This window comes from Centruroides sculpturatus, unplaced genomic scaffold (genome assembly GCF_000671375.1).
Source record: "Centruroides sculpturatus isolate CEXI.00-Female unplaced genomic scaffold, Cexi_2.0 scaffold446, whole genome shotgun sequence".
Lineage (NCBI taxonomy): Eukaryota > Metazoa > Arthropoda > Arachnida > Scorpiones > Buthidae > Centruroides > Centruroides sculpturatus.
Window position 1 is genome coordinate 479,392 of NW_019384813.1, and position 17,744 is coordinate 497,135.

A 17,744-nucleotide genomic window follows, 5' to 3' on the forward strand; every position below is an offset into this window, starting at 1 on the left:
TTTTTTTTCCACGTGTAGTATAGAAATTTGTAATAAGATACATAATGCGGTTATAATAAAATATTGTGCGATTATTTTCATATAATTAAAATTAATATTTATTTTTTTTTTAGAGAATACGAGGGAAGCGGCGCTTCCAACGCTTCTAATGACGGCATGCCACTGGAGGAACAACACATCCATCCCCACAGCTACCACAAGTCTGCTATGGCCACAGATTGCAGCTATCTGCTTCCATGTGCATAAAAGGTTTGTATGCTAGGTGATCAATAGTTTGCTTGCCTCTTATTCTCATCACCAAAGGGAATATTTCAATTGGCCATAAATTTATTTCAATATTTAATGAATTGAAATCCACTGGAGAGTAATGCTATTCAAATGAGCCAAAATATGCATGCTGATCAATTAAAGGCATGTATTGTTTGATCAACAATGGCAAGACAGTTTCTGGTTTATCCAAAAGACCCTGATCCCATCAAGTTCCAACTGTATAATGTTAAATTTTCCAAGGTAAAACTTATCTAAATAAGGATCTTTCCTTATTTAGAATGTTTGGTTTACTTTCTAATATGGAATTTTCATCTTTTTGATATAAAATCATTTTTGAAAAGTTTGTCTTGGATAACATGGAATCTCAGTTAATTGTGGTATTACTGTTTAAAATCTATATATATAAAATTGCTTGTCCTGACTGACTGAATGACTCTCTGATTCATCATCACCCAGAGCAAACTGCTGAACCTAAAGAGGTGAAATTTGATACACAGTTAGGGTACGTCATGAAAATGCACACTAAGAAGGGATTTTTCTAAATTTCCCTGCGAGGGGAGAGGGAGAGCATTAAATTAAGGCTTAACCGGAAGAATGGCTTCTACTGTACTATTTTAGATGCGATTTTTCGTTTTCAACTACAGTACATTTAGTCTTCATTGAGTACTTAGGTGTATTAAATTGATAACATTTCAGACATTGTTTTTTATCTATTTCGATTTTAAAAATGTCAAACTGTTTTAAATTCAAATTTGTTATTGCATATTGGTTTGATTATAGAATGATTGTAAGCATTCCAGAAAATTGATCAAATTGAAAATAGTTCGTTTGATTCTCGTCATTCTCAGCGGTAGGTGTTATATAACAATTACTATGGTTGTTGAAATACTGAATATAAATGGGGTTTGCTTGCAAAATTCTCGCGGGCGAAATCGCGGGTAACAGGTAGTGTGTGTATTAAACAAAACCTCTATTTTGTAATCTATATATGTAAATGAGGATTGCTTGTGTAAAACACACAAACATCCTCATTTATAATTGAACACATTTTAAAAATTCTTTATTCCTCTACTGTACACAATTTAAAGAATTTTTAAAATGTGTTAGATTGGTCACTCGGTGTGATAAAACCCTTATGTAAGATAACTTTTGTAGTTATATAAATTAAATACTGTAATGTAATATAATAGAAGGGGTAGAAGTAAGAAATATTCTTTGGTGTTGATATTTTTTTCCCTGGAAACACCAGGCTCATCTGCTAGTAATTTAATTAATTGTTAAAGATGATCATAAATATCGATGGCCTATACCCATGGTTCTTTTTGAAGTGAAGGAATACTAAACTTTGACATTCTCCTCCCCCCCCAGAACACTTAAAATACATCAGCTTTAAAGCAGGAGTGGCAAACCTTTGAGTGCACTCTGTCTAGTATATGATGCCATTGGCATTTGCTGATCACATTCCCATACAAAAATTATTTCACATTGTATTGAATTTTCTTTTGCAACAATTTTTAATTGTATATTTGATTTTTTCACGGAACACTTGAAGCACCCATGTTCTGCAGACCACGGATTGAGAACCACGGGTCTATACAATAGAACTCTAATTATCTGATGTAACATGGAATAATGGTTTATCATGAGTAACCAAAACTTGGATAAAACAATTTTGGGTTAAAAATTAAAAAGGTTTATACAGTACCTTAGTGAAGTTCCCTATATTAGGATCTGGGAGTAATTATTAATGATCAACTAAACTGAAAATGTGTATCACAAGAAACACGTCTTCAGTTTAGTTGATCATTAATAATTACTCCCAGATACTGATTATTTTAACTTTCCTGGCTTTTAAGAGACACTGTGCTAATGTGTCTTAAAGTTAAAATATATTGTGTACCATCTTATTTTTAACAAAATTTCATATAAGAATTTCTTCATTTTTAGCATTTACAATTTTAAAGTCCAACTGTGCTTGAGATAACTCTGTCTCCCCACCCTTGACTTACTGTATCAGCCTGTCTGTTGTACAGTACATCCAGCAAGGTTTGTATCAAATAGAGAAGTTATGTATTGTTGGATTCAGTTAAAATTATCTACATTATGTAATATTTGAGAGAGAGACCGACAATTTGGTTAATTGCTTTGAAGTTTAAAACAAAACATAAGTTTTTAAATAAGTTTTTCTTGAGATTTGGTTAAATCTGTTGAAATTCTGTACTTTTTACAGACAAAACATTTGAAAAAAATCACTTTTATTCTGTGAATACTGAGAAAAATTAATTTATTTGAGGATTAATATTTGATATTTTTACACTTAGCTGATGAGTTATGTCGAGCTCAACCTGTGTAATGTATTTCAAAGAAAATAGTTTGAATTGATGTTTTTTTGATGAAAAATTATTTCATTTGTTTGTGTGTTTCCTTCATTTTAAATTGACTTTGGAAAAATCATAACAGAAGTATTAATTTACATTTTTGTTATATAATATTGTTTTAAGATTTAATTCAATGATAAACATTATAAAGTTTGGAGTTCTTTAATATTTTTCACTTTCAAGAACTTAAAATTTCATACCTTTGTAATTTCAATTAATGAATTATACTTTATATTGCATCTTTATGTAAGTGCTCTTATATTTTCATTACTTTTTCTATTAAACTGGTAACTTTTGTTAAAACAGATATTACAATAGCTATTAATTTTCCTCATGACACTCAGAAGGAATTCAATCAAACCATATGCCTGTTGATTTTGTAATATTGAAATTTTCATAAAATTCTAGTTATCTGAGTAGCACGCACTGATTTGTTTCCTCTAGTATTTTATCATCTGGTTGGATACCTTCCTTCCAATTTCCTCATATTGACACTTTTTATTATGTCCTTTAGCATATTTTCCAGGACAGAGCAAATGAAGCAAAAAGGCCCCAGAGTTTTGTTCAATTCCTAAAATAATAAGTATCCCAGTTGAAATTTTACCTTCTTATAACAATATTTTCCAGCTTACTGTTTGGGAAATAGTTTTTTTTACCAGCAGTGAACATGTTAATTAATGGCATGACTTAAAATGCTTAACTTGTTATATAATCATTTAAATTGAACAATCTTTGCATTATGGAAGAGAGTTGACCAGAGTTTTACTACTGTGTTTCCCCGAAAATAAGACGGTGTCTTATATTAATTTTTGCTCTCAAAGGTGCGCTAGGTCTTATTTTCAGGGGTTGTCTTATTTTTCCATGAAGAAGAATTCATATTTATTGTTGAACAAAAAAATTCCCAAGTCTAACTTAGATGAGAGTGGCATATATCTGGTCGTGTGGAACTGAACTTAAATAAAACCGAAGTGAAATTATGACGTTTCCGTGCTAGAGTGGACTTACCACTCTTGCTTCAACTTAATCTTTTCATAGCGTTGACATCGGGCTCGACAACCAATTAGTGCTTACTGAACCGTAGCACTATGCAAATGTGATGTGGCATGATTCCCGGCCGACCAATTAGTGATCACCAGCCGTAACGTTATGCAAATCTGATTCCCAAGCCATAGTCTTATGCAAATCATGCCGTGTGGCGTGATTGCTGACCAATTAGTGGCTGTACTTTCAAAAAGCCAACGGCCGCTTTCAACCATCTGTCGATGATCGTTACGACTAAAAAAAACTTTCCTAGGTCTTACTTTCAGGGGGAGGCCTTATATTTCGCAATTCAGCAAAACCTCTGCTAGGTCTTATTTTCGGGGAAACACGATAGGGAACATTGTGTACCAATCCAATTATTTTAGAATTTGAGTAATAGGCTATCTTGTTTTGAAGAATCTCTCTCCAAATAGCAAAGTTTCACATACAATACTCTCAATGTCTCTCAAACCAAACAATATGAGGGAGACTTCAAAGGTAATATGCTCTTAGGACTTTACATATCTCACCTCAAGGACCACTTTCTGATAAAGAAACCCAGAAAAACTCCATGCAGTCAGGTCTGAAACCATGACCTATCAGTGATGGTGATGATTCTCTTGACCATTGGTGGGCAGCAAACTTAATATTAAAGTTCGTTATTATTAATACTTTACAACTGAATGATATAAATGGTTTAATAAAGCATTGAATTTGATAAGCAGATAGTATGTCTGTAAAGAAAGTTTGAAATCTTGTAAAATTGAATCAAAATATATTGATAGTGGGTTAGCAGAAGTTGTGTGAAATTATTTTTTTTTTGATACAACACTTCTCTGTGTCTGTCAGTCAGAATGAGAATATATTGAGTATATTTAAAGTATATGCATTGAAAAGGTAAGATTTTGTATAATCTATAGAATTGCTAAACAACTAATGCAATAACTAAATGTGAAAATTTAATTTCCACTATTTTATTATTATATTGTTTTACTCTCTTAAAAAATGATTTTTAATTTGAAAATGAAATTGAGTAATATTAAAACTACTATATAACTACTATTAAAACTACTTGGGATGACTATCCTCTTTCTAATCTGTTCCTGTATGATTGATGTTATCATTTCTATGTTTGTACATAAATTGAACAGTAGCATTTATGCCAAGATTTTTTACATTATAGCATGTATATGTAGTATGCAACTATATTAAACTAGTACTGTTTATGATTAACAACAGTTACAGCTGACAGTTTTAATAAGGTTTGTTTTACAGATTATTATTCTGGAGTTAAAAATACAGTAAACCTCAATTTAAGGAATTTTGATAGATCAGAAATTTTGTTTGTTAAATGTCATATGTGAAAATTACATATAAAATGCATTTTAACAAGGTATTAATTAAATTAAAATTAACAGGTTACTTTTTTTTCAAATCAGTCACCCCTCTTCACATCACAAGGAGTGTCTCAACATATCCAAAGCTGAAGAAATAAAAACCCAAAAAATTTCCTGTCTTAACATGTATTTGTTTAGTTAGAGTGCATTTTCCAAAAACTGTTTATTTGTTTGCACTTTATTATTTAAATCATATTATAAACTCATAGTTCTGAGACTAAATTTAATTTCACAGAAAAGTTTTCTATATGTATCTACATTATTTGACGATTTTTTTAACTAAACTTATTTGTGTAACGCAATGTATTTGGTAAACTTACTTTATTATATAACGGATGGATACCTCCTTGCTCAAATTAGTCCATTAAATTGAGGTTTTATTGTATGTCTTGTGAGATTTTTAAATATCAACAAGTTATTCTCAAGTAGGTCAAAAATACTTGAGTTTTGAAGTGTAATGAAAACTCACCAACTTGACACCAAGAGAAATTAGATATCTTATGAGCCATTTGGTCAACATTTTTGGAAAACATCCATTAAAATCTTTTCTTGTACTTTATTCACTCAAATTAGAACTTTGGCAAATACCTGAACTTATCTTTGTGACTCTTGAATAGAAATAATTGACTGCATTAAAAATAAAATGTGGGAGAAATTAAAACTATTTATTTGTATCAGCAAAAAATCTGAAAATAAAATTGCAATATGCAATTTAATTTAATTTAGAATTTATCCTTTAGAGGACATAAAAAAGTTGACAAGCACCAACAGATGTCAGTAGTCTTCCAAATACATATTATCTTAACAATACAAACAACATAATTGTTGAATATAGAAATAAAACACATTTTTGTTAACAAAAATTAATTATTATTTTAGCTTTTGAATAATTGCAGAATTTAAAATATTTGCATCTTTCAAAGTTATGGAATCTTCATTTAGCTCTTTACTTGGAAATGCTGTCAGCAGAGCAAATAAACTGGCACTGTATTGTGGACGGGCTCTAATCTGTTGTTAAGAATCATACAAGTAATCAACAATTCAATCAGTATAACATAGAATAAATTTTAAAAAATGTGCTTGAAGATTTCTCCATTGTATACTAAACAAATCAACATTTAGTAATTTATTCTTATATTTTTTGAATACTTTCTCAGTTAAATATGTAATTTGAGTAGCAAGTCATTTCTTTCAAAAATACCACAAATAATGGAAATCTAAAAAAATCACCATACTACCTAATACAGCAGCATTAAAAATACCACATTTACTTGCGTATAGGATAAGGTATGACTTTAAAGATCAAAATAAAGAAAATTGGATTTATTAATACAATTTAATTTTATTTAATCACAAATAAAATGTCAAATGCACACATTGTCCCACAAAAATTACTGGCATTTTAAACTTTATGTTGTCGATTTTACAAGATTGTTAAGAATTGGAAAAAAAAGGTTCCCAAATTAAGGAAAAATCAAAACTACTCTGGAGAAACTCATAAGGGTAATCGACAAATTCTATAATAATCTGTTTTCACATGGGAATGGATTAAAACTTATATTGGTTCCTGTGAGATTTTGGAATTCAATTCAAAAGATTTGCTTTTCCCTATTGCTATTCATCTTTACTCCTGACAATACACAAGAACAATTAAAAACAACTATTTTATCTGGGTCATTTCAAACACCAGAGAGTGAGCATCCAGTAAAAAACGTGAACACACAGTTCACAAAAATTATTGCAAAAACACAAAGAATCCTTCACTTGCACATGTAGGATGACCTAGATTTTTGAAGCAGGGAAAAATGAATAAAAACCTCATCTTATATGCTAGTAAATGTAACATATTTGATAACATACCATATCTTAAAGATTAATTTTCTCAACTCTTATGATTCTACTGGCCTCAAAATTAAATCTAAAATTAGTACTATCCAAGCCTTTTTTTGGATTTTCCCTAATACAGTCGACCCCCCTATAAGATAGAGATACGTTCCATTCTCTAGGAATCCGCTTTCTTACGAATCCTTCCAATCACAACCCGACACGTATCAAGTTTACGGACTACGGCTGTTTGAAAGATTTTCTTCCATAAAATTAATCGATTCTAGACTAATCCGACTCAACATTTCCAAAATACGTATATATTTTTTGGGAATAATCCGTATAAACTACGCTATAAACAAAAAATTGTAGGATTACTTACCGAGTGTCACCATTCGACATTGCCATTGCTCAACATTGTTTTCGTCGCGGAACAGCTCAGCAAAGAGCGGCCGATTTCTAACAACTTATTTTTCTGTGAAAACTTCGTAGAACTTCGGAGACATCATTAATATAAATAATTTTAATCGCCGTTGAATAAGAAATGTTTCTTTCACAAGAAATGTATAAAATTACAGTACTGTATTAGACTTACGGTACCTAATTTACATACTGACAGACGATAGTTAGCGTAAAAATCTCCGTAGCGTGGCGCCACGCTAGACGGCGGAAATTATATATTTAATTATAACAAAGTTACAATAAGTTAATATATAATTATATATACAGTACCTAATTTATATATAATTAATATATAATTATATGTACAGTACCTAATTTATATATAATTTATATAATACTGTCCAGACGATAGAAATCTCTCCGTAGCGTGGCGCTACGGACGGCGGGAAAGTAGTTCGGCTTCCCGATGACGTTTGAGGTGTTTATAGGGAACTTTTACTATTTTTTACGGATACCGGTAGCAATTTTTTCGTAGTTTTATAGGAATCGTAACTATAGGGACCGTAATTATAGGGGGGTCGACTGTATTTCATTACAATAAAAGTTTTGTTAGGTGAGTATTCAACAGAAAAGCTTTATAATGGTGAAAAACTACAAATGATGAATATTCTTTAAAGTTAAGCTTTTAAAGCTTGGTTGATGCTACTGTTTTCTGGCACAAGGAAAACAGCTGGGCCAAACTGTGCCACAACCTATACGGTAGAAGGCATAAGAACAAACAAATACGATTAGTGACCACAAGTGCTACATAAAAGATGGGATGACGACGACAAACAAACTAAACCAAACATTTTCAAACTCCACCAGAGTTCTTTTTCAGGCGATGGAATGTTATTCGAATTTTATATTCCGAAAAAAGCTTTTACAAGCTTTCAAATTACAAATGCGAAAATTCCACGAAATGCCTGTGCACTCAGTAGCCTAACCAAGTCACAACAAACAGTTAAACTGTATTGTCAATCAATGCTTGCCAGGCCATCAACAAAACCATTTCCTATTTATAATTTATGCACATTGATGTTAATATCTGCACGGCCTCCAACCATCTGAGGTGTTCCATGGGGGACAAAGCAAGGATGACTTTAGCCCTGTTGAAGTCTGCTACAATATCAGGATCCATGGTATATGTAGAAAGGATCATGGTAGTTCTCACATGTTGTATATCAGTGAAATGCTCTTGTACCCTGACCCCCATGGAGCACTTAGTTGATCCAATGTGTACTAGGTCTCTATCACATCTGTTGTCACTAATGGGGACACCAGGGAGTCTCTTCGGGTTGGAATGGTCCTTCCCATTATGAAGTATGTCAAAAATAGTCGTGCACCTCCTGAAAGCAATAAAAACCCAGTGTTTCACTATATTTCTCAGCAGTCAGGAAGCCTCTGTCAATCACAAGAAGAGGTGTGTGGCCATTCAACATGATGTTTGCCCAGACCATGACACTGCTGCTACTACTACAGCATACCTTTTCTTGGGTGTTGGAGGAAAGAAATCAGCTCCCAGGCTCTCTCCAGATAAAGATACATCAAAAATCTGTGACCAGGCTGAATCACGACTTGTCTAAAAAAAAAAAAAAAAAAAAAAAAAAAGAAAAAGGTACCACACTGAAGTCTGGTCCAAGGCTGATGTTGTCTGCACCCATGCTAAACACACTCTTGAGTGCTGAAGTGAGTGAGACAATAGGTCTTCTGGCAAAAGCCTTCTCTCATGAAGCTTCCAGGAAACAGTAACGCTTGAAACTTGTGCTCCACTGGCAGCATGCAACTCACGAGATAGCTGTGAAGCTGTAGCAGACCTGTGGCACCTTGCTGAAAGTGCCAAATAACAATCTTCATTGGATGACCTCTGCACAGGCCTTATATATCGGTGAATTCCAAACTTCTCAATGAGGAGACATTACTTATAAATGGTAATTGATCTTTCCACCTGTTTTGCTTATTTAGATCTTGACAAATTTATTATTTCACCTCAGTGGTAGTAATTCACTGAAAATTCACTGGCAATTGATATTTTAAAATTTATTAATTCAAGTGCTTTTATAATTTGAAGGAGGACCAAAAAAAGGCACGATATATTCAAATCCATGATATAAGGAGGGGCTACTGTACATTAAATTTATATTGCTTTAATGCTCATATATGTTTTTTCAAATATTACTGAGTGAAAAGTTATCAAAGATTCAAACAAGATTTATTTTCAATCTTTGAATATTAATTAGTTCAAATATTTATATCTATGTTTTTCTATGTAAAAGATAAAATATTTAAAAATTTAACACAAAAGGATACGTCACAATATATCTTCTTATATCTCCAACAGTGTGAGTATGGTTCATTTTTAAAACCATTCTCGAACCATCAGCAAGACGTATTTGAATGTTAGTAGTTGGTTCAGATTCTTTTAACTGTAACATAGATCGAGCAAGTTCTTCATTCCTTTTATTGTCTTCTTCACATGGTTTGCTTTGGTTTTCTTGATGCAATATAACACCAGGAGTAGGGCTAGAAATTAACAAAAAGCTATTATATTTTTTATTTCAACTTCATTCTATATTTAAATTTTTATTTGAAATGAACTGGTATTAATTTATACATACAAATAGTTGAAACAGCAAAAATTTCTACAGTTTGTATTTAAAACAGACTTAAATAACCACAAACATACAAATAATAAAATAGAAAAATTTGCATTCCTCTTTTCCATATAACATGTTCTAAAACAAAAGCAATACAATATATTTTCCCAATGGAATTATGGCCAGAAGAACAATATAATGGGAATGATCAGCCACCAATGAAATGTATTGAAAGAATAGTGATCAAAGAAAGGGTATTATTTTGCGTGAAACTGCAACATACTGATTTGTGTTTTCACAGATGGTATATAGTTAGATTGACCTGCTTCTAGTACCACTGAATCTCTCTCTTATATCAGCAAACCATGTTTCTCTAGCTTCTAACACTTATAATATAGAATTATTAAACATTACTAAGGCTATGCTAAACCAAAATTTTGAAAATCAATACTGGGCTTGATACTGAGATTCATTCAATATAACAATAAACCAACAACTTTCTCTCAATACTAAAATTATTGAACATTTAAAAGTATGAATTATAAAAAAGCATTGAGTATATTAAAAAAGCGTTGAAGATATGTTCTGAAATTTAGTCATGCACAGTGCATGAGCCATAAATTTACAATACAAAAAATTACACATCATCTAACAGTGAGCTAATATGAATAATGGGCAATCATCTAATCATCTGGGACTATTTGGATGAAGCACTAATTTATATGGAATTTTTTACATGATACTTGTGTTATGTAAAACAAGACCACACATTTCTTAAATAAGTATAATTAAGATAAAATATAACCTAATAATAAAAACAATTTTTTTAATTAGCTTCTTATATTTATATCATTTTCAAGCACATACAATTTTTTTTAAATTTCCCATTAACCAATTCTAAATATCTGAAAAGCTATTATATTGTAAAACAATAAATGAAAAATTTTGTTTTACTATTTTAAAAAAAATTAAAAGCACAGTTCAAAATTAATCATACCTTCCCAGCCTATGACCAGCTCCTGAAAATGCTTCAATTATCTTTTTAGGCATGGTATATTCTTCATGCCTGTGATCTTCCATGCTAAGATTGACTTCACCTTTAGCTTGAATAGCTAATTCTCTTGGAATCTCTCTGCAACAGTTTAATTAGGTTTTAATTAACTCCAATTTTTATCAAAACATTTCATACAAAAAACATTTTATTAATTTATATATATATATATATAATTTTAATAAAGTAAATAAAACTGTCCTGAATTTCATATTTTTTATCTATACTGTTCATTGAGTTAGGATTTGAAAAAATCTTCATAAATGGTAATTACATGTACAGTAGAGCATTGATTATCTGACTCAAAAGGAGACTGGGGTTGGTCGGATAATTGAAAAGGCGGATAACCGAAAAGTATGATAAAATCCATTATTAGTGTAGTATATTATTATATCCCATGTAATTAGTATATTGCTATTAACCTACTTTGCGTTGAATTTTCCTCCATGTTAAGCCTATCAAATTTTTTTTAAAAATAATAATCATCACTATTGTATTGTTAAAAATTAGAAAATTAAGCCTCATTTAAATACTGGCTCCCTTTCATGGTCGATCCAGTGTTGCCAGCTAAAACACAAAAATAATATTAAAGTAGCCAAGACATAGCCAAATATTGTAGTGCCACATCACTAGCGGACATTTGAATTTGCCAACTATAACGCGGTCGGTTAACCGAGGTGACAGTTAATTGGGGGTCGAATAATCAATGCTCTACTGTATATAAAAAGTTTTTGAAATTTGGAATTACTATTCCAATAAATAACATTATTAAAAATATATCAACACAATGTGTAAATAGAAAAATAGTTTTTCATGAAAATATCTATTTCATAAGTAGTAGTAGTTAATATGATAAAAGAATCATCACATTTTTCATCTTACAAGGAGACCCTACAGCTTTGGGGAAACAGATTTTAATGATCATTGGTGTAGAGGTAGTACACCATGTGAGTGTACTACCTGTAAAATACTAAAGTGCAACACTCAAATATAATTGAGAAAAACAAACTTAGTTTTCTTTAGCACTTTATATATAAGTTACGTGTACTGTACTTCCGCTCGAGCGTGCTATGGTGTGAGTGGTAACGCTTCTGACTCGTACACTTGCGTGCTTGGGTTTGATTCTCTTGTTGTGTATACTTTTTTCCTTTTTTTTTAAATTAATTAATTAATTCATAAATACTTACAATGTATTTATTTATTTACTCATTCATTTATTTCTTATTATTTATTGATTTTTTTGGTATNAAGATTTTCTTCCATAAAATTAATCGATTCTAGACTAATCCGACTCATCATTTCCAAAATGCGTATATAAAATGAAATTGAGTAATATTAAAACTACTATATAACTACTATTAAAACTACTTGGGATGACTATCCTCTTTCTAATCTGTTCCTGTATGATTGATGTTATCATTTCTATGTTTGTACATAAATTGAACAGTAGCATTTATGCCAAGATTTTTTACATTATAGCATGTATATGTAGTATGCAACTATATTAAACTAGTACTGTTTATGATTAACAACAGTTACAGCTGACAGTTTTAATAAGGTTTGTTTTACAGATTATTATTCTGGAGTTAAAAATACAGTAAACCTCAATTTAAGGAATTTTGATAGATCAGAAATTTTGTTTGTTAAATGTCATATGTGAAAATTACATATAAAATGCATTTTAACAAGGTATTAATTAAATTAAAATTAACAGGTTACTTTTTTTTCAAATCAGTCACCCCTCTTCACATCACAAGGAGTGTCTCAACATATCCAAAGCTGAAGAAATAAAAACCCAAAAAATTTCCTGTCTTAACATGTATTTGTTTAGTTAGAGTGCATTTTCCAAAAACTGTTTATTTGTTTGCACTTTATTATTTAAATCATATTATAAACTCATAGTTCTGAGACTAAATTTAATTTCACAGAAAAGTTTTCTATATGTATCTACATTATTTGACGATTTTTTTAACTAAACTTATTTGTGTAACGCAATGTATTTGGTAAACTTACTTTATTATATAACGGATGGATACCTCCTTGCTCAAATTAGTCCATTAAATTGAGGTTTTATTGTATGTCTTGTGAGATTTTTAAATATCAACAAGTTATTCTCAAGTAGGTCAAAAATACTTGAGTTTTGAAGTGTAATGAAAACTCACCAACTTGACACCAAGAGAAATTAGATATCTTATGAGCCATTTGGTCAACATTTTTGGAAAACATCCATTAAAATCTTTTCTTGTACTTTATTCACTCAAATGACTTTGGAAAAATCATAACAGAAGTATTAATTTACATTTTTGTTATATAATATTGTTTTAAGATTTAATTCAATGATAAACATTATAAAGTTTGGAGTTCTTTAATATTTTTCACTTTCAAGAACTTAAAATTTCATACCTTTGTAATTTCAATTAATGAATTATACTTTATATTGCATCTTTATGTAAGTGCTCTTATATTTTCATTACTTTTTCTATTAAACTGGTAACTTTTGTTAAAACAGATATTACAATAGCTATTAATTTTCCTCATGACACTCAGAAGGAATTCAATCAAACCATATGCCTGTTGATTTTGTAATATTGAAATTTTCATAAAATTCTAGTTATCTGAGTAGCACGCACTGATTTGTTTCCTCTAGTATTTTATCATCTGGTTGGATACCTTCCTTCCAATTTCCTCATATTGACACTTTTTATTATGTCCTTTAGCATATTTTCCAGGACAGAGCAAATGAAGCAAAAAGGCCCCAGAGTTTTGTTCAATTCCTAAAATAATAAGTATCCCAGTTGAAATTTTACCTTCTTATAACAATATTTTCCAGCTTACTGTTTGGGAAATAGTTTTTTTTACCAGCAGTGAACATGTTAATTAATGGCATGACTTAAAATGCTTAACTTGTTATATAATCATTTAAATTGAACAATCTTTGCATTATGGAAGAGAGTTGACCAGAGTTTTACTACTGTGTTTCCCCGAAAATAAGACGGTGTCTTATATTAATTTTTGCTCTCAAAGGTGCGCTAGGTCTTATTTTCAGGGGTTGTCTTATTTTTCCATGAAGAAGAATTCATATTTATTGTTGAACAAAAAAATTCCCAAGTCTAACTTAGATGAGAGTGGCATATATCTGGTCGTGTGGAACTGAACTTAAATAAAACCGAAGTGAAATTATGACGTTTCCGTGCTAGAGTGGACTTACCACTCTTGCTTCAACTTAATCTTTTCATAGCGTTGACATCGGGCTCGACAACCAATTAGTGCTTACTGAACCGTAGCACTATGCAAATGTGATGTGGCATGATTCCCGGCCGACCAATTAGTGATCACCAGCCGTAACGTTATGCAAATCTGATTCCCAAGCCATAGTCTTATGCAAATCATGCCGTGTGGCGTGATTGCTGACCAATTAGTGGCTGTACTTTCAAAAAGCCAACGGCCGCTTTCAACCATCTGTCGATGATCGTTACGACTAAAAAAAACTTTCCTAGGTCTTACTTTCAGGGGGAGGCCTTATATTTCGCAATTCAGCAAAACCTCTGCTAGGTCTTATTTTCGGGGAAACACGATAGGGAACATTGTGTACCAATCCAATTATTTTAGAATTTGAGTAATAGGCTATCTTGTTTTGAAGAATCTCTCTCCAAATAGCAAAGTTTCACATACAATACTCTCAATGTCTCTCAAACCAAACAATATGAGGGAGACTTCAAAGGTAATATGCTCTTAGGACTTTACATATCTCACCTCAAGGACCACTTTCTGATAAAGAAACCCAGAAAAACTCCATGCAGTCAGGTCTGAAACCATGACCTATCAGTGATGGTGATGATTCTCTTGACCATTGGTGGGCAGCAAACTTAATATTAAAGTTCGTTATTATTAATACTTTACAACTGAATGATATAAATGGTTTAATAAAGCATTGAATTTGATAAGCAGATAGTATGTCTGTAAAGAAAGTTTGAAATCTTGTAAAATTGAATCAAAATATATTGATAGTGGGTTAGCAGAAGTTGTGTGAAATTATTTTTTTTTTGATACAACACTTCTCTGTGTCTGTCAGTCAGAATGAGAATATATTGAGTATATTTAAAGTATATGCATTGAAAAGGTAAGATTTTGTATAATCTATAGAATTGCTAAACAACTAATGCAATAACTAAATGTGAAAATTTAATTTCCACTATTTTATTATTATATTGTTTTACTCTCTTAAAAAATGATTTTTAATTTGAAAATGAAATTGAGTAATATTAAAACTACTATATAACTACTATTAAAACTACTTGGGATGACTATCCTCTTTCTAATCTGTTCCTGTATGATTGATGTTATCATTTCTATGTTTGTACATAAATTGAACAGTAGCATTTATGCCAAGATTTTTTACATTATAGCATGTATATGTAGTATGCAACTATATTAAACTAGTACTGTTTATGATTAACAACAGTTACAGCTGACAGTTTTAATAAGGTTTGTTTTACAGATTATTATTCTGGAGTTAAAAATACAGTAAACCTCAATTTAAGGAATTTTGATAGATCAGAAATTTTGTTTGTTAAATGTCATATGTGAAAATTACATATAAAATGCATTTTAACAAGGTATTAATTAAATTAAAATTAACAGGTTACTTTTTTTTCAAATCAGTCACCCCTCTTCACATCACAAGGAGTGTCTCAACATATCCAAAGCTGAAGAAATAAAAACCCAAAAAATTTCCTGTCTTAACATGTATTTGTTTAGTTAGAGTGCATTTTCCAAAAACTGTTTATTTGTTTGCACTTTATTATTTAAATCATATTATAAACTCATAGTTCTGAGACTAAATTTAATTTCACAGAAAAGTTTTCTATATGTATCTACATTATTTGACGATTTTTTTAACTAAACTTATTTGTGTAACGCAATGTATTTGGTAAACTTACTTTATTATATAACGGATGGATACCTCCTTGCTCAAATTAGTCCATTAAATTGAGGTTTTATTGTATGTCTTGTGAGATTTTTAAATATCAACAAGTTATTCTCAAGTAGGTCAAAAATACTTGAGTTTTGAAGTGTAATGAAAACTCACCAACTTGACACCAAGAGAAATTAGATATCTTATGAGCCATTTGGTCAACATTTTTGGAAAACATCCATTAAAATCTTTTCTTGTACTTTATTCACTCAAATTAGAACTTTGGCAAATACCTGAACTTATCTTTGTGACTCTTGAATAGAAATAATTGACTGCATTAAAAATAAAATGTGGGAGAAATTAAAACTATTTATTTGTATCAGCAAAAAATCTGAAAATAAAATTGCAATATGCAATTTAATTTAATTTAGAATTTATCCTTTAGAGGACATAAAAAAGTTGACAAGCACCAACAGATGTCAGTAGTCTTCCAAATACATATTATCTTAACAATACAAACAACATAATTGTTGAATATAGAAATAAAACACATTTTTGTTAACAAAAATTAATTATTATTTTAGCTTTTGAATAATTGCAGAATTTAAAATATTTGCATCTTTCAAAGTTATGGAATCTTCATTTAGCTCTTTACTTGGAAATGCTGTCAGCAGAGCAAATAAACTGGCACTGTATTGTGGACGGGCTCTAATCTGTTGTTAAGAATCATACAAGTAATCAACAATTCAATCAGTATAACATAGAATAAATTTTAAAAAATGTGCTTGAAGATTTCTCCATTGTATACTAAACAAATCAACATTTAGTAATTTATTCTTATATTTTTTGAATACTTTCTCAGTTAAATATGTAATTTGAGTAGCAAGTCATTTCTTTCAAAAATACCACAAATAATGGAAATCTAAAAAAATCACCATACTACCTAATACAGCAGCATTAAAAATACCACATTTACTTGCGTATAGGATAAGGTATGACTTTAAAGATCAAAATAAAGAAAATTGGATTTATTAATACAATTTAATTTTATTTAATCACAAATAAAATGTCAAATGCACACATTGTCCCACAAAAATTACTGGCATTTTAAACTTTATGTTGTCGATTTTACAAGATTGTTAAGAATTGGAAAAAAAAGGTTCCCAAATTAAGGAAAAATCAAAACTACTCTGGAGAAACTCATAAGGGTAATCGACAAATTCTATAATAATCTGTTTTCACATGGGAATGGATTAAAACTTATATTGGTTCCTGTGAGATTTTGGAATTCAATTCAAAAGATTTGCTTTTCCCTATTGCTATTCATCTTTACTCCTGACAATACACAAGAACAATTAAAAACAACTATTTTATCTGGGTCATTTCAAACACCAGAGAGTGAGCATCCAGTAAAAAACGTGAACACACAGTTCACAAAAATTATTGCAAAAACACAAAGAATCCTTCACTTGCACATGTAGGATGACCTAGATTTTTGAAGCAGGGAAAAATGAATAAAAACCTCATCTTATATGCTAGTAAATGTAACATATTTGATAACATACCATATCTTAAAGATTAATTTTCTCAACTCTTATGATTCTACTGGCCTCAAAATTAAATCTAAAATTAGTACTATCCAAGCCTTTTTTTGGATTTTCCCTAATACAGTCGACCCCCCTATAAGATAGAGATACGTTCCATTCTCTAGGAATCCGCTTTCTTACGAATCCTTCCAATCACAACCCGACACGTATCAAGTTTACGGACTACGGCTGTTTGAAAGATTTTCTTCCATAAAATTAATCGATTCTAGACTAATCCGACTCAACATTTCCAAAATACGTATAT

General features: G+C 30.6%; 1 protein-coding gene across 1 annotated transcript in view; it reads right to left on the reverse strand.

Annotated features, from left to right (window-relative positions):
• Positions 1-5,750: 5,750 nt before the first annotated feature.
• The window catches only part of LOC111629803 (NSFL1 cofactor p47-like), a 37,489-nt gene continuing 25,495 nt past the window's right edge, over positions 5,751-17,744 (reverse strand). Inside the window, exons 6-8 of the mRNA XM_023373714.1 lie at positions 10,925-11,059; positions 9,641-9,853; positions 5,751-6,068 (exon numbers count right to left, since the gene is read on the reverse strand). Of these exons, the coding sequence (XP_023229482.1) occupies positions 5,936-6,068; positions 9,641-9,853; positions 10,925-11,059 (481 nt within the window). The 3' untranslated portion in view covers positions 5,751-5,935. The remainder of the gene's footprint in view (positions 6,069-9,640; positions 9,854-10,924; positions 11,060-17,744) is intronic.